Source organism: Haliotis asinina, chromosome 8, assembly GCF_037392515.1.
Source record: "Haliotis asinina isolate JCU_RB_2024 chromosome 8, JCU_Hal_asi_v2, whole genome shotgun sequence".
NCBI classification, from domain to species: Eukaryota; Metazoa; Mollusca; class Gastropoda; order Lepetellida; family Haliotidae; genus Haliotis; species Haliotis asinina.
Genome location: NC_090287.1, coordinates 60,286,151 through 60,304,151, shown reverse-complemented (window position 1 = coordinate 60,304,151; position 18,001 = coordinate 60,286,151). Strand labels below are relative to the sequence as shown.

Below are 18,001 nucleotides of genomic sequence, written 5' to 3'. Positions count from 1 at the left end.
TCTAATAGTGGAGCTTTTAAAACAGATGTGAAAAACCTTTCTTGCTTGCTGACCACTCTAAAATCATTTCAAAGACAGTATGAATATGTAATGACATGTTTTCTGGCAAATGATTACCAGATTATGACACACAATTGACAAGATTCAATTACTTTAATAGCTAACATTGCACATTGATACACAAGAGGAAATCACTATGAATACATGGGTATAAAGCAGTTTGTTCATCCTAGTAGACATACAAATATATTCTAAAGATATACGGACTTTGTGCAGTGAACTGAAGAGGATCTACTTGTCTATAATAATAGGACTGGTATTTCAGTTAAACAGATATTCTTAGTCAAAATCAAATTATGTCCAGCCATCCAATAAACTTGTGCTTTGTACCTGGAATGATACAGAAATCATGACAATGCACAAAATGACAATATATACATATGAATACTTGGTGTTTATTTATCGAAATTTGTTTTTACCTCAACCTCTGTTCTTTTTACACAGTTAACTGCTGTGATCAATATATATGTTGTATTATGAGTGCAAGTGTACATAAACGTGACACAGGTAATAACCAATACATGATTGCTTGGTCAAGCATTTATACAAACATAACAATGTTGGTATTCAGTAACATAACAAGGAGTGTGTAGAGATGCATCACTGAACAAAACAAATATTCAGAGGCTTACAAAACCTCACACTTCAACACACACAGATCCACATTTTTGCATTTGTCTTTGAATGAAGCAATGATTTTATGGCTGCTTTTGAAACAATGACAAATTATCCACAATGACATTCATGTTTCTCAACCCAAATACTGATTAAAAAGTGACAACCCTTTTCACTTGCCGGAAGGACATCATTATCATGTGATACCATTAGGCATCAAGTGAGTGCCTAATATTTCAATGATAAATGCAGTCTTGTTATCTTTACAAAGACAGGTATTGGTACCTATCATTGTTGGAACTAATACTAGAACTTGAAGCATAACTGTTGCAAATGAATCAGGATGAGAATTAGAAGAATTTCCATCTTTACAATATATCCCAATACACGGCTTCTGGTCACAGTGTCAGCAATGGGAGTTGATTAACTTTAACGTCAAAGATTGGTTGGGTAACATAAGTTTTTCTAATCTTAATCCAAAGACAGTATAATATTACACGAAAATAAGGCATCCATACATCCAATACTACAAACAGCATTTCAAGATACACGCACATAAAAACAACTTTTACATGGAGAACAAGGTGACAGGATGATCACCATATTGCCTTCATGTTGCTCTTGCAAACCAAGGCTCGATAATGATTTTAGACTAATGGAACCAAGAATTACACATTCCATGATGTTGATACCTCTGACTTATGATTTCATGGAGACTAACCAAATCCTAACACCAGTACTAACACATAGTCATGTGAAAGGAAAGATTGGAACCTCCTATAGGAAATGCCATGTTTCATTAAAATCAGATCTTAGTCTTTACAACCACTACACAAATAACCTTAGAAGATCTCATTAAAGGCCACATAAAGACCTTCCATATATTATGGATGGCACATCCTGACCAATGAAATGACTAATAGCATCCGCACCGGCCAATGAGAAAGCAGCTTTCCTGAGCTTTGTGGCACTTATTTCAAAAGGCAACTTCTATCCCAGACTGCTGTGAAATATATTTTGACAAATGTCATAACTGAAAAATACTGTCATTCAGAATGTTGATTACCTACTCAATATCGTAGGGTTACAAACTTCTTATTTTCACTTTTGCAATCTTGTAATGTTAGGGTCAAATGAAAGTAGGTCTGGTGCAACCTGTAATGGGATGTCCTCATAACTTTATGTAGAAGTAGTAAGCACCAAGATCTGATATTAATGAGACTGCATGTTTCTACAGTGCTTGATACATCAACTGTGACTTTCTGCAGTCTGCAGTCAAGTTGATAACATAGGCTATGTTGTGACAGGCTAGAGTATCTAACATACACAAGTCTATTCGTTCACTCTAATGATGACAACATGAGCAACTGTTTCAACACTTTAGTCTGGCTCGTCTCTCGTATTTCTCCTGCTAGGAACATCTCGTCCACAACGCTGTACACCTGAAGCAACAAAAACCCAAATTACAGTTGAAACATGGTGGGTGGTGGGTGTATAGCCGCAAGCAAAGGTTGGCAACATTCTTCCTCGCTTCGGTTTGAAAAATATTTTCCATGCCAAAATAGAGTATCGCCACCATTCAAGCTATACACCAATTTCTTTACTGGGATGTGCTATCAGGTTTCCAATCCCATGTTCCATAATTACTCATGTGAAATATATGTTATTCAGCATTTTATGTGCAACGCATGGTACATATCAGATCGTTCTTCGCATCCATTACCCCCTGCCAACTATCGGTAAACAGGGTGAACTAATAGTAGAGTATTATACTTGTTGAATTAAACCTGTTGTGTCTGCTATATGGAATACTCACGGAGTTACCTCTCCTGCTTCATTCTCCCACTACGCCAGAAATGTTATGAAAATTCTCACAATAATTCCAATAGGTTCATGGTTAAATCAGACAATACGGTACTTCTTTATAATTTCTACTTATTCTGTTTCCATTACTCTGTTGAACCGGAAGCTGGCAGGGTGAATGAAGGCAAAGAATGATCTGAATATCATGAGTTGCATTTCAAATGTTGAATATAAGTATATTTCACATGAGAAATTATTAAATATGGTGTTGCAAATCTAAGAATACAACCAAGTGAGGAAATGGGAGTGTACCTTTGGTGGTGGCCATATTTTATTTTCAAGTGAAAAATATTTTCGAACTGAAGTGAAGGAAGAACATTGCCAACCTTTGCACACATATAAGAAGACTGGTCATATTCTCTGTGCTGCACAACCCCATCTGTGCTACAATTTGCCTGTGGTTTAGCTTAATGGGACTGTGTCACACATTCTCAACAATATTTTGGCCTGTATTTCACCTATATGGACATATGTACTTCCTTCCTAATTATGCAATAGCTTCCTATTTATGCAATTAAAAATTTATAATTCCTTACAACGTACCTGAAATCAATAATTGAAACCTTGAGGTGAACAGTTTCAAAACAGAGAACACTTGCCATATATAGAATGTAAACAAGTGCTCCGTACATTAAAAAAGTCACATGCAGTGTTATTGGTGTCTGCTGAACTGGTATCAATCACAAGCTGTGTGTAAGATATTCTCCAAGAGCATAACACTATGGAGTTCACATGAATTAATATTTGTAATTGATTCATTTAATCTCCTTAAAGTAATATCGCAATCTACAATATGTAATTTGTGGGGAATAAATTATATGGTAGCTTCCTTGAGGACTGCTTGTTAGCATTATATTGAGATAAATGCATTATTTATTTCTCAAGAATTGTCACAAAGCTTGAAATGATGAAGGCCAAGGACATTTACCACAAGCATACATAAGGTGCTGACAAAACTAGAAGCATACCAGGGGCAAACCATGATTCAAACTAATGATCAAGTTTCAGGCATGCCCAAGGGACATAACTCTGTTCAGTAAACATAATTACCTCAGGAATGAACAAAGGTTATTCTTCTGACATAATATTACATCCAGTAGGAACTTATTGTAATATTCAACTCAAAGAACTCATGCACAGCCTAGAATATCATAGATGAGAAACAAAGGAATATATTATACAGGACAGCACGCTACCTTTCCCCATGGAACTTCCCATGGGTCGGGACAAAGAGGGGACAAGTGACTAAGGGAGGTGATCACTAAAATGTCTATGACAAATGTAATAATGGAATACATCATATTTTTCTTAATTTTGTATAAGCAACTGCAATAATGAAATGGATTGTATCTATGCACATACACCATAAATTATAGAAATGTTCTAATTACAATTTTAAAGGTCAGTGAAACACAAATATTTCCCCAATAGTTTCTAGGCAAATATTCATGCCTCAAAAATACTGTGTTCAGTAATAATCTGCAATATATACACAATATACAATCATGTAAATTTTCAAGCAGGGTACCTACAAAGATCACTTACTCCCAGCCCTATTCCAAATTTCAGTTATGTATGTACTACTCACCTTATAAAAATTAAAGACTAGATCGAGTTCACACACATTATGGAAGAACTCATTGAGAACTTCTACAAAGTTGTGAATGGCCTCCAAACATGCCAGATTGTTGTCACTGACATCAACACAGATGCAGAAGTAGAGGCCAGCATATCGACGGTACACAATCTTGAAATTCCTAAACTAAAAACAAAAGAAAAATTAGTCAGCTTTGTTACCTCAAACGATATCTTTTCCCAGGTTAAGATGTAAGTAGAAGGTTGTAAAATGCTATCCAAAGTTGAACTAGGATGTGTTGTGCTTGCACTTGCAGCAAAGCAGAAGTCAAAACAATATAGACTGTGAATAATCTCATCTCTGCTTAAAGGTCTCAGTTGTTGCGATGAGCTGTTTATGCATTTGTATATATGAAAACAACCGACAGCATAAATACTCTTCAGCATATACCAAACAGCTATCCCTGCTGTGGAAATCAGTGTAATCTGTAAATTTTAACATATTCTTATTATTTAAAATTGTTTGAATAATGCTCAGTCCCTGAATATATACAATTTTGATAGTAACAATTACACCCATTTAATTTGAAAAGGAGCCGTAATCAAATGGGAAATTCAGAACTGAACCTGACCTTCATTTTGGGGTTTGCACCGTAGGAATGGCTAGGCCAAAGGGAAAATAACGTGGTTCAGGGACTGTGAGACAGACTTTTAGATTGTTTGCTGAGTACATTGCAAACATGTGTCTAAACCCGGTATCTTTTTCAGAAATTTTGTTACTGACGTGGGAAAGGAAACAAAACAGAAACTAAAGTGTTGCTGTATAAGCAAATATCTCTTCCATCTTTACTCACCTCAACAAAATTTGTGTGCTTGGCATCTCGTACTGTAACAACAGCATGGACTTCTTCTATGAGCTTCTGTTTTTCATCATCATCAAAGTGCATGTACCACTTTGCCAAGCGGGTTTTACCTGCTCTGTTCTGGATTAAAATAAACCTGATCTGTGAAGAAAAACAAAAATATATGCAATGATGTCCATACTGAGGGTTAATGCAGATGTAGCAGACATAATATTTTGTGTGTTGAGATTCTATCCTTGGACTTTCTGATACAAGACTCATAACCAAGCTTTCAAGGTAGGATGTTATTGGAAGGCTGATACCATGCTATGCAAGAGTAAAGAATGTTTTTTAGAAATTTCCAAACATGCAATGTCAGTATGGATTTTACAGTTCTTTACTTCAATATATATGAAGTGAGGCCATGACTGTCATTTCTGTTCAGACGTAATTTCTGTCCAACACTGTTGTTCATTGTGAATATAAATATATATTAGTCCTGCAGAGGAGTGCACAAAATATAAACAAAATAACTCGAACAAATCCATTGCAATATATGACAGAAGAAATTGTGACATGTAAACACTGGCTTTTAGCGTACAACATCTTTTCTACAGGGAAACATAAAGAACAATATTAACTTGAGCAGATGCATAATCATGTTATATATCATTAACCATATAAATTGTAATAACAATTACACACTCCTTGAGTACAACACTGTTAAGATACATAATTTATACAAGAGAAAGGGGCAAGCATATTTGAGGTACAGACGTGTTTCATTGTCTACTGCCATCTTGGAGACTATTACTGGTACTGGTATTCACCACATAACATATTACTTGATTACATTATAACGAATATAGTATGATTATTATGAAGTCATTGATGGTATGATACTGCCCAGGAGTGGACGATCCACTGCAAGATGTGTTGGATGTGAAGGTCGAATAACCTAGTTCTTCCAGACAAATCATTGCCTATAACTCGAAGCGAATACCCCAAACACAATGAAGTTTGAAAATATAAGGCTTTCATCATGATCTATGATTAGTGTAGCTTAATTAATGAATCACATTTACAAATCTCACCATTTTGACAGTATAACCGGCAGTGACTCCTCCCACAACGGAGCATGCGCGCTGAACGGGAACGTGTTTATTTCCGCTTCCGGCCATTACAACGTGCTTGCAGCATGAAAGAGTTGTTGTGATTGTTGTATGGCAGTAACAGCAGAACCAGCAACATGAGCAGGATTGATGAATTGCGAACACGTGTTCAGTTGAAGGAACATGGAGTTGACAATGTAATGTACCCCTTTCCGTTGATTTAACTGACGCTTCAAGCACGTTTTAGTTTATTATATCAGCATATATATGTGAATTCTCATTCAATACTAGTCTTTGGGGTAAGATAGTTGTAAGTGCCATACATTAACCGCATTCGTTTCTTTTTCTTTGTATGGAATGATATAGTTTTCCATTTGGAAAGAGTTCCGCCCATACCCAACTCGTTTTACACAGTAAGGGTGAGGCATGCATGTCAGTTTGTAGTTTTGGTTTATGATTGGGTTAGCGGTAGTTCAACTAGCTAAACGTCACGTTCCAGCCAAGGCATACACATTGGCAGGAACACGACATTTAGCTAGCTGAACCAGGCTAGGGGTTACGGGCAGAACTCTTACCTCACTGTTCCTAATTTTTGGTCATGTCCAATATGGATCAAGTGAAGATTGTCCCTGCTTGTATCACTCCCTCAAGACAAGTCAAGGATCAAGGAGTGCAGCTTCTTAATATGACCATATATCTCCTGTGCTAAGATTTCTACACTGGCTTCCTGTTCCATACCAGATAGATTTCAAAGTCCTTTGCATCGTCTGCAACTGTCTCAACAGTCTTGCTCCTTCATATCTATCATCCCTTTTAACCCAGTATGTTCCATCAAGGACTCTTAGTTCTCAAGATCAGCATCTACTGGTAGTTCCTCCAGCTCGCCTCTCTTCCAACAGAAAGAAAAGTTTTCAACAAGTTGCTCCACACCTATGGAACTCTTTGTTATGCCATATAAAACTCTCTGAAAAAAACGATTCATTCAAGAAAAATCTAAAGATTCTTGTTTTTCACTAAAGCATTCCTGTGACCCTTCACTCTCCTTGTACATAGGTTCTCAGAGCCATGAACATGTATTCATGGGTGGACACTGGTGCTTTGTAAATATCCCTATTATATTATTATGAACTGCATGTTTTTGAGAGATCATTGTTTATAGGCGAACATTAACTTATGATAATCATAGTGTTGAGAGAGCTGGAAAATCTAGATAATCCTGATAATTTAATACCCCAATTGATAAATGTGCCTTAATACAATTAAACAATAAACCGTAGGTAATCACAGAGCCCATGGTCATAAATGTCCAGATATGTCAAGATATGAGACATAATTATTTAAAATACTCTTATTTGACTCACTACTATCTTGCATAAACAGTGTATAAAATGTACCAGTTTCACATAGACTTCGTCAGTGAAACAATTCATGTCATCACAATAGTTAAACTAGATTTTGTGGACTGATTATATATAATCTGACAACAATGCTTTGTGTGCATGATTGCAGGTTCACAGCACCGACTTCCCAGGTAACTATGCAGGGTATGATGATACATGGAGCCACAGCAAGTTTAAGAAGGTAATTGTACAAACTAGACAACCAGAAAGCCATGAAGTACATTATGTATAACATGAGCGACTCATAACATGGAGGTCATCCATGGACCCCAAGAACCATGTTATGGCAAGGAATGATTGTACCTTGAAAAATCCTTTGACTAACCATACTGATATACTTTTGATTGGTTTACTCGTCTTGCTGGAGGTGGCACTTCCTGTGTTGTAAAGGACATGTTTACATAGTGTTCACCATACTTTGTACTGTGCACTGATATAGGTCTGTACCTTTTTCTGTTTTACTGATTTATCCCTTAGTTTTCTCATCATATCTGTTCACAGAAGTTCCGGATTGATATTGTGAAACTGGAAGGTGACGTGTTGGAATTTGATATGGTTGGTATTGATGCTGCCATTGCAAATGCCTTCCGAAGAATTTTACTTGCTGAGGTAAAGTATTGTTGTGACAATGGTTTAAGTTGTCAAGCTGGCAATGAACTCTCGGTGAAATAATGAAAGGAAATGCATTTTGTAGCATGGTTCATACTTACCAGGCTGTTTCAATACTTTTCTGTTTTCGGTTGGTATTTAATGCTTTTCTCATTGCTTACAGCAACTTCTTACAAGTTTCATGAAAACCAATTCTAAGTCTGATCAACACAGTGTGCAATACTATTAGCTTAATTGTAAGCTTTGAAAATTGAATTAATCCATGTCAGATGAATTGACAATGTTTGTAGGTCAGGTGATGCAGTGTGTAGACTTTGATTCCAGAACTTTTCTTAAAGGTCACATGCAACATAAAACACAACTTTGCTGATTCTAGTACCTTTCGGTATGCACTTACCGAAACAAATCATAAAAAATGCCACTTCAACCTATAAAGTTGAAAAAACGTGATGAAAAAAAAAGCCAGTGAAATCGCAGTTCAAACATTTCACTAAATTCCCCCCAGCTCAGGGGGGGAAAACTGGTTTCAACAGCTGTGCTGCGCTGCGTCCATAACGCATGCGCAGTGAATAGGTTCACGGAGCTTGAAACAGTATGCATGCCCAGCATCTGAGGTCATGAGCAGTCTAATCTTGGTTGTGTACACAAACAAGTACATAATCTACTCGTTACGTAAAAAACCTTGTTGATTGTGGTAAGCAGTCTCTGTCAAAGAGAAAGCTCAGTGTCTGGTTTATTCACACCTGTCTGCTAAAGACAACATGCAATAAACAGCTTCAATCATTGACCACATGCAATTTGAACTTAACACCTATCAGACTATATGACATAAAGAAAATAAGTTGATTTATGACTCGTGCACCTGAGTCCCGTGTCTGCCACATTATGTAATTAGGCACGTGTGACACGTGACATGTTTTTATGTCTGTGGGTTGTAAACAAACTACATTCATTTTTTTCCGATGACTGGATCTGACGGAAACTGGTGCAAACTCTTGTCAGTTTCAAGTCCTGCTTTATACTTGGACGAATGACAGATTCCAGCCACGCAGTAGTTTACCATCTCTACTGAGATGGTTTTTGATTGGATCGAGCGCAAATTCAGAGAACATGTATTTTCAAAACCCAACATCTCTATATACATTCTTCATGGATACCGACTTCTTTTCGTGTATATGATTTTGTTTGACAACAGTATATGAATCCATACTGAAACGATGCATCAAGTACACAAAAAGAAGTTGTTATCCATAAAGAATCTTACTTTCTTGCGACTGGCTATACTAGTACTTCTAAAATGCCCATGAAACAGATCATCTTTCTGTACACACACTGAACCATCAGCATATCAGCAAATGAAACAGCCAATCGGAAGCCGTCGTTACACTTGAGTGCATATCCACCCGCTATGACTGGGTTCGGTCTCCCGAGGGCTTCGTTTCGGGGGAAGTAAGTCCAAGTACAAAATATTGCACTTTTGAATCGCAATTGTACGCTTATAATTTAGTTTATTTGTTTTTTAAAAAGCATCAATGTATATTATAAGTCATGAATAAGTGATAAATGTGTTTTAATTATGTTTGATTTTATAGTAGTATGTGACCTTTAATGTCTTTCTAGGTACCTACAATGGCAATAGAGAAAGTGTTTGTGTACAATAACACATCCATCATCCAAGATGAGGTGCTGGCTCACAGACTTGGGCTAATCCCAATAAAGGCGGACCCAAGGCTGTTTGAATATCGACAGGAAGGTCAGACTTGCTTCAAAGATAAATGTGTTGAAGTAGATGAGTTTTTCTGATTTGTTCCATGATTGTTGAAAGTTGTATCACTTTTTCCTGCTGCTGTAGCAAATTTTAATACAGAGATTCTGTTCCTATCTATGCAGAGTTTTGTCCCTTAGGTTACAGGATCTGCTGAGTTGATTGTTGTTGTTGCCACAGGGGCTTGTATCGCTTTGAAACGGCGTTCGAAAGACATATAGATGTATAGACCCTACCCTAGTACTATATAAAAGGAAAGGGATGTAACGAAGAAACCACCCCCTCCTCGATCAAAGTTACATGTCACCGGGTAAAATATTTTTAAGACAACGTCGAGGCCAACGGATCGAACGCCAGATGATTTCCCTACAAAATGAGCCATAAATGGTCACAATCGGATCATTATTTCAAAAGTTATACGCTACGAATCATCGAAAACAGCTACCACCGCAATTTCACGCCAAAATCATGGATCACCAAATACGGCAAAAACTCACCTTTTAAATTAGTTTATTAATTCCAGACACGTTGACAGCACCAGCGCTGGGCTGGATTCGATCGGCTGCGGCATTTCGTGGGTCGGAAAACTTATTGCAACATCTACATGTCATTTTCTCGACAGTAAGCAAACATTTTCACCAAAATCGCTGGCAAACCTACTCACTTGTCGGCCATAAGTGACCTTGACATTCAATGAACTGAGCAGATCCGCGCAAACAGACTCGGGTCATCCGATTGGTGAGAAATAAAATATACAGTGGCAGTGGCCAATCGGATGACCCGAGTCTGTTTGCGCGGATCTGCTCAGTTCATTGAATGTCAAGGTCACTTATGGCCGACAAGTGAGTAGGTTTGCCAGCGATTTTGGTGAAAATGTTTGCTTACTGTCGAGAAAATGACATGTAGATGTTGCAATAAGTTTTCCGACCCACGAAATGCCGCAGCCGATCGAATCCAGCCCAGCGCTGGTGCTGTCAACGTGTCTGGAATTAATAAACTAATTTAAAAGGTGAGTTTTTGCCGTATTTGGTGATCCATGATTTTGGCGTGAAATTGCGGTGGTAGCTGTTTTCGATGATTCGTAGCGTATAACTTTTGAAATAATGATCCGATTGTGACCATTTATGGCTCATTTTGTAGGGAAATCATCTGGCGTTCGATCCGTTGGCCTCGACGTTGTCTTAAAAATATTTTACCCGGTGACATGTAACTTTGATCGAGGAGGGGGTGGTTTCTTCGTTACATCCCTTTCCTTTTATATAGTACTAGGGTAGGGTCTATACATCTATATGTCTTTCGAACGCCGTTTCAAAGCGATACAAGCCCCTGTGAAACAAACTGCCAACCAACAATCAACTTCATGAAGGCGATTTCAACACATGGCACTCAAAACAAGTTAAGGATCATCTGGTTCGTTCATATTGCCACTTGGTGTGACAGATGTAAAGTGAAAGAAACTGTTGATCTACCTGTTCCTGTGGTATAAAATAACTGCAATTATACAAAACATGAAAATACAAGCAAAGAAACCCAGCCGAACAATAGTCACAATAACAAACATTAATTTTATTTCAGTTCATATTGCATTTAACAAAACTGTACTTTTATGAAACTTCACATTCCTCCATAGGGACATTATGATACACTTTTGTTTCATAAAAACTCAACCATTACACAACAATCATACTGTCAGTCATATTAAGTGTGGTTTCATTAACAATGTTTGGTGTCATTGACTGTGTCACAGAATGATTGAAATAAAACGCCACATTCGGACTGATTCACTCGCTCACTCACCCACTCGGCCAGCACCCCTCCATCTGTTCCTTGGCCTGAAGTGTGTAATGCAGTCTGCCACTGATGGAGTTGATGTTGGTGCTGTTGTAATGCAGTCTGCCACTGATGGAGTAGCTGCTGTTGTTGTAATGCAGTCTGCCACTGATGGAGTTGATGTTGCTGCTGTTGTAATGCAGTCTGCCACTGATGGAGTAGCTGCTGTTGTTGTAATGCAGTCTGCCACTGATGGAGTTGATGTTGGTGCTGTTGTAATGCAGTCTGCCAATGATGGAGTAGCTGTTGCTGTTGTTGTAATGCAGTCTGCCACTGATGGAGTAGCTGCTGCTGTTGTAATGCAGTCTGCCACTGATGGAGTTGATGTTGCTGTTGTTGTAATGCAGTCTGCCAATGATGGAGTAGCTGTTGCTGTTGTTGTAATGCAGTCTGCCACTGATGGAGTTGATGTTGCTGCTGTTGTAATGCAGTCTGCCACTGATGGAGTTGTTGTTGTTGTTGTAATGCAGTCTGCCACTGATGGAGTTGATGTTGCTGCTGTTGTAATGCAGTCTGCCACTGATGGAGTTGATGTTGCTGTTGTTGTAATGCAGTCTGCCACTGATGGGGTTGATGTTGCTGCTGTTGTAATGCAGCCTGCCACTGATGGAGTTGTTGTTGTTGTTGTAATGCAGTCTGCCACTGATGGAGTTGATGTTGCTGCTGTTGTAATGCAGTCTGCCACTGATGGAGTTGATGTTGCTGTTGTTGTAATGCAGTCTGCCACTGATGGAGTTGTTGTTGTTGTAATGCAGTCTGCCACTGATGGAGTTGATGTTGCTGTTGTTGTAATGCAGTCTGCCACTGATGGGGTTGATGTTGCTGCTGTTGTAATGCAGCCTGCCACTGATGGAGTTGTTGTTGTTGTTGTAATGCAGTCTGCCACTGATGGAGTTGATGTTGCTGCTGTTGTAATGCAGTCTGCCACTGATGGAGTTGATGTTGCTGTTGTTGTAATGCAGTCTGCCACTGATGGAGTTGTTGTTGTTGTAATGCAGTCTGCCACTGATGGAGTTGATGTTGCTGTTGTTGTAATGCAGTCTGCCACTGATGGGGTTGATGTTGCTGCTGTTGTAATGCAGTCTGCCACTGATGGAGTTGATGTTGCTGTTGTTGTAATGCAGTCTGCCATTGATGGAGTTGATGTTCCTGCTGTTGTAATGCAGTCTGCCACTGATGGGGTTGATGTTGCTGCTGTTGTAATGCAGTCTGCCACTGATGGAGTTGATGTTGCTGTTGTTGTAATGCAGTCTGCCACTGATGGAGTTGATGTTGCTGCTGTTGTAATGCAGTCTGCAACTGATGGAGTTGATGTTGCTGCTGTTGTAATGCAGTCTGCCACTGATGGAGTTGATGTTGCTGTTGTTGTTGCAGGTGAGATGGAGGGCTCGGCCCAGGACACAGTGGAGTTCCAGCTGAAGGTCAAGTGTGCACGGAAGTCCCAGAGCAAGGACGCCACTGACCCTGATGAGATGTATAAGGACCACAAAGGTACATCGTGGAAGATGAACACATATCCAACTCCATGACCCACCTCCCTTTGGTGTTATTCTATGTGTGTGTTAAAGTGTGACATGTACAATGATTTTACCAGTGAAATCTCGTAGTTGAAGAGAGATGGTCTGGTAGCCTAGTGGGTAAAGCATTCGCTTATCATGCTGAAAGCCTGGGTTTGATTCCCAGTATGAGTACAATGTGTGAAGCCCATTTCTTGGGACCATTGAATGGCTGGAATATTGCTAAAAGCACTTTACAACCATACTCACTCATAGTTTTAGAAATATATATGAACAAGTAATTATTTGATCAGCATTCTAGTTGGTGAGCCATCATCAAAAAACATATTACTTTCTGGATAACAGCTTCTTGTTTATTTCAATGGGAACATTAGTAGGTTTGTGTTGGTTGCAATTACAGGGACCAATCAGAGGTGTTTATTACTTTTCTGACAGAAGCACAATGATTGATTTAATTAAGTTGTCGGTACCAATTTGGTAAAACAGCACAAGTTACACAATGAAGCATGGCAGCTACCTTGATATCAGTTCCACATTTGTAGCTGGTTTCATTTGTGACCAGTGAATTGATACAGAATTGGTAATGAATGATTAACATATCAAATGCTGCATAAAGTGAATTTGGATTTGCAAGTTATCCAGATTCATTACTTGAAAAGAAATGATTGGATGTGTCAAATGTTTTGAGTTTGTCCGGTTTGTAGACAACTCTGTAAATAACCTTCACTTTTGTGGAAAGTGTGATTAATATTAAGCTAGAGTATCATGCTCATGTGTCATTGTTACAGTCCTGGTAATATAATGAAAAACTTGTACTTTGTGTCAGTGATCAAAGGGAGAATTCTGGTGTACTTTGCCTGCACAAATGTTTGAGTTAAGTTGATTTTAGCAATATTTTAGCAATGTCACAGCAGGGGATAGCAGAAATGGGCTTCACACATTGTATCAGTGGGGAATCAAACCCTAGTCTTTGGTGCAACGTGTGAACCTCTTGACTACCCAACACACTCCACAAATTTAAACCATTTGGTTGATGAAGATGGATTCTGAGAGCTTGTGGCTTGGTACACATAGGCACAGTCCATATTGTGGTATTTCAACCTGCAATGTTCAACAACAGAGAGAGTTCTATGGATGTACACCTTCTTTATTATTAATATTAGCAACATTTTGCAGATATGTTTCTAACGTTTTGGACATGTCAATTTGTCTGAATGATTTCCCCCAAATCTGAGTCACACTGCAAACAAACCTTCACAGCTGCAACTGCTATCTTTGTTGATGCTGGCAAGTTTGGTCACAACCTGACAGTGTAACTGATTGGCTACTGTAGGAATGCAGAGCCAGCAAAGGGAGATAATAATATTATCGTAGATGCCTGTAGATGCATCCATCTAGTGGATGGGTATAGTGGAGACTTACCAGAGCGTACCCCAGAGATATGGAGGATGTACCGACTCACTCACTAATGTGAATGTTGCAGTTACAACAGAGTACATGAAGTGGATGCCTATAGGAGACCAGAGCAGCATCGTAAGTTCACCCAGAGACTTACTTCACTATGGTAATCTTGAAGTAGTTTGATGAGATCAGAAAAATGTGTGAACAAAAACAGATTTGTATGCAATACTCTAATCTTAGACACTTACCAATATTTGTATCTGTCAAACTGAAATTGATCTGAATTTCTACTTAGTTTGTGTGAATACTAATGTCTAATTTTCTTGCAGTTCAAGCCAGGTGATCTGAAACCTGTGGTTGATGATATCCTCATAGCTAAACTCAGGCCAGGCCAGGTGAGGAGACAGACATTTGTTCGTTCTTTTCTTACATTGCCTCAGACAGAAGTGGTCTCCCTTTGTCTATGATGTGTTTAGTGCCATCAAGATTGTGTGTAAGTGCATGTATTGATGTTTCCAGGAGCTAGACCTCAAGCTACATTGTGTGAAGGGTATTGGGAAGGACCATGCAAAGTTCTCACCTGTGGGTAAGTAAATGATACCATACTCGTTTCATAGTGTTGATCCCAACCTTTGGAAAATGAGATAGTCAGTGTGTGTAACACAGCAACAGAAGGATTCATGGCTTTGATATTGTGTGATGTGATGTGATGTAAATGTTAATACTGTTTGTTGTTTGTGTAATGTAATGTAATGTAATGTAATGTAATGTAATGTAAATGTGAATCCTGTTTGTTATTTTACATCTCACTTTGCCATATTCAAGTTACGTTATTGTATCTTGTGAGTAACAATTTTGTGTATGCACAAACCAGGGTGTGGATTTTTGAAGCTCTGTTAGCACTCAGATAGTCATTCCTTCACATAAACTTATGACTTTCTTAGTGCTTAGAGAGCTGGAAAAATCTAGGCCCAGTGGTTGATGTTCTGAGCACATCAGCAATTCTGACTTGGAATCCCCACTTTGACTGTCATACTAATAAACAGATCTGACTTTAAGACAGGCTTTTTATCTTCAGCCACAGCTTCATACCGCCTGCTGCCCGAGATCCGCCTGACTAGGCCTGTTGAGGGCGATGCAGCTGTGGAACTTCAGAAGTGCTTCTCCCCTGGGGTCATTGAAGTAGACAATGTCCACGGTAGGTCACACAAACCATGTCATACATGTATGTTTCAAGTCTTGATTTAACGAAAAGTAAACATCTAAATATTTATGTACTGAATGTTCCAAATTGAAACAGTACAGACAGAAATAAAATCTGAAATCTTGGAATGACAACAAAAGATCACTGACTAGTCAAGGAATTCTACTGACACACAGTTTTAAGGTTGCATTTAGAAAAGGAATTCACTTGGTCAAATAAGCTTTGATAAGTAGTATGCTCATCAATGTTCAGAAACACACCTGACTGTTTTTTCTCCTTCAGCAAATATGTCTGTCACGATTGTGTACAACAACCAGGGGTATACGATGCTAGTCACTTCCTGATTAAACCTGGTGTGTTCAGCCCCTGACATTTTACCAGTGGTTTATTCATTTGCTACCAGTACCTCTGGCATCAGCATCTGGTACACAGAGGAAATAAGAACTGAAATATGATATGTTGCATAAAACACAACAGGATGGCACTGTACACTTGATGGTTTAAAGCCCATATTTACATGTATTTTTACAACAAAACACAAAAGCAATTGTTTTGAGGGGGGCCTAAGTTTGATGCTTACTGCACCAGTAGTCAAGTCATCAGACATTCGTATGACTGATGTTGTGAATCTGACCATCTGATACTGTTGTCTGCTTCTTTCTGTGAGGACAGTTGTTAGTGACCTCCTGATATTATCACTGTGTTCGAACCAACATTGTACTCATGTTGACTTGCTCAGTGAAGAAAGCTGAATATTACATACATTTTAAAAATCATTGTCCAACATGAGAGACATCCTAGTATGTCAGTCTGTATCCTTGCTCATCCATTTGACAGTGAACCTGGCTTGCTTGCATCTGACCTTGTTGTTATCTTAGGTAAGAAGAAGGCTCGCGTAGCACATGCTCGTCGTGACACTTGCAGTCGCGAAGTCTTCAGACATGATCACCTCAAGGATTGTGTCCAGCTGAGCAAAGTCAGAGATCACTTCATATGTAAGTAGATGCATCTGGTGTTGCCATGTTTTCATGTTTCCATCTCACATTAAGCTTCAGATCTGCTTTATATATTTTCCTTCACAGTGATAAAATAGCTGCTATAGTGATTTCCCCTGTTTATGTGGTGGATCTGCAAGGTTTGGTTTGTGTGTTGCAGATTGTGTAGAAAGTACAGGAGTGTTGCCTCCAGATGCCCTGGTTGTGGAGGCAGTCAAGGTTCTCATCGGAAAGTGTAACCGCTTCCTGGAGGAGATTTCTGATTCCCCCGGAGTATGGGATGCATCATGATGTCGAGCTCTAGTCCCAGGTCCTTCTGATGATGAAAGTGGATGAGAGATTGTGTGTGTGCGCATTGCTTCAGAACACCAGGAGCGTAAGGAAGGTAAAGACGATTGGCGCTAAATGCTGGGTCTTTAATTATACACATCTCCATATGACACCAGGTCATGTGTCCTGTCAAAACAACAGAAACCGTATCACTTAAGTTTTGACCCATCATTTGATGAAAAAATTGTGCCTATGAAATAGAATCTGCTGAAACCTATACCCAAACATAGATTGTAAACAATATGTTGTATAAAACCTGTTCTGAAACACAAATTGGCAAGATATCCATAAAACCCAGCCATGAAATACAATGTTCACAAATACTGACAGACTCAAGTGTGCAGGCTACACATAAAGGATAAGGTCAGCTTGGCTCAAGGTGTTTTTACTGAAAAAGGAATACATCTTACTGACAGTATGATTGTTGTGTAATGGTTGAGTTTTTATGATGCAAAAGTGTATCATATTGTTTCTGTGGAAGATTTTGAAGTTGCATAAATGTACAGTTTTGTTAAATGTAACATGAACTGAAATAAAATTAATGTTTGTTATTGTGACTGTTGTTCGGCTGGGTTTCTTTGCTTGTATTTTTATGTTTTGTATAATTGTAGTTATTTTATACCAGAGGAAGAGGTGGATCAACAGTTTCTTTCACTTTACATCTGTCACACCAAGTGGTAATATGAATAATCAGATGATCCTTAACTTGCTTTGGGTGTTATATGCTGAAATTGCCTTCATGAAGTTGATTGTTGGTTGGCAGTTTGTTTAACACCACCCCAAGCAATATTCCAGCTATATACAAGTTCAACCTGATCGTTTCACCATTTGTCAACACCATGCTTATGTTCAAACAATTCACCCAAGTGGAGAACCTTTAAAA

The 18,001-nt window shown here is 38.6% G+C and overlaps 2 protein-coding genes across 2 annotated transcripts; one reads left to right on the top strand and one right to left on the bottom strand.

Annotated features, from left to right (window-relative positions):
- Nucleotides 1-134: 134 nt before the first annotated feature.
- On the bottom strand, nucleotides 135-6,106 carry LOC137295395 (AP-2 complex subunit sigma). The gene is made up of 4 exons (XM_067826734.1): nucleotides 6,050-6,106; nucleotides 4,968-5,117; nucleotides 4,127-4,300; nucleotides 135-2,117 (listed from the first exon to the last, which is right to left on the bottom strand). Exons 1-4 carry the CDS (start codon nucleotides 6,050-6,052, stop codon nucleotides 2,016-2,018), a joined length of 429 nt encoding a protein of 142 aa, XP_067682835.1. The 5' UTR covers nucleotides 6,053-6,106; the 3' UTR covers nucleotides 135-2,015.
- Nucleotides 6,107-6,112: 6 nt separating this feature from the next.
- Nucleotides 6,113-17,675, top strand: LOC137295394 (DNA-directed RNA polymerases I and III subunit RPAC1-like). The gene is made up of 11 exons (XM_067826733.1): nucleotides 6,113-6,264; nucleotides 7,577-7,648; nucleotides 7,969-8,076; nucleotides 9,697-9,829; nucleotides 13,046-13,162; nucleotides 14,672-14,721; nucleotides 14,919-14,984; nucleotides 15,109-15,175; nucleotides 15,668-15,787; nucleotides 16,672-16,788; nucleotides 16,949-17,675. The coding sequence occupies exons 1-11, from the start codon at nucleotides 6,205-6,207 to the stop codon at nucleotides 17,077-17,079; spliced, it is 1,041 nt and encodes a 346-aa protein (XP_067682834.1). The 5' UTR covers nucleotides 6,113-6,204; the 3' UTR covers nucleotides 17,080-17,675.
- Nucleotides 17,676-18,001: the final 326 nt, after the last annotated feature.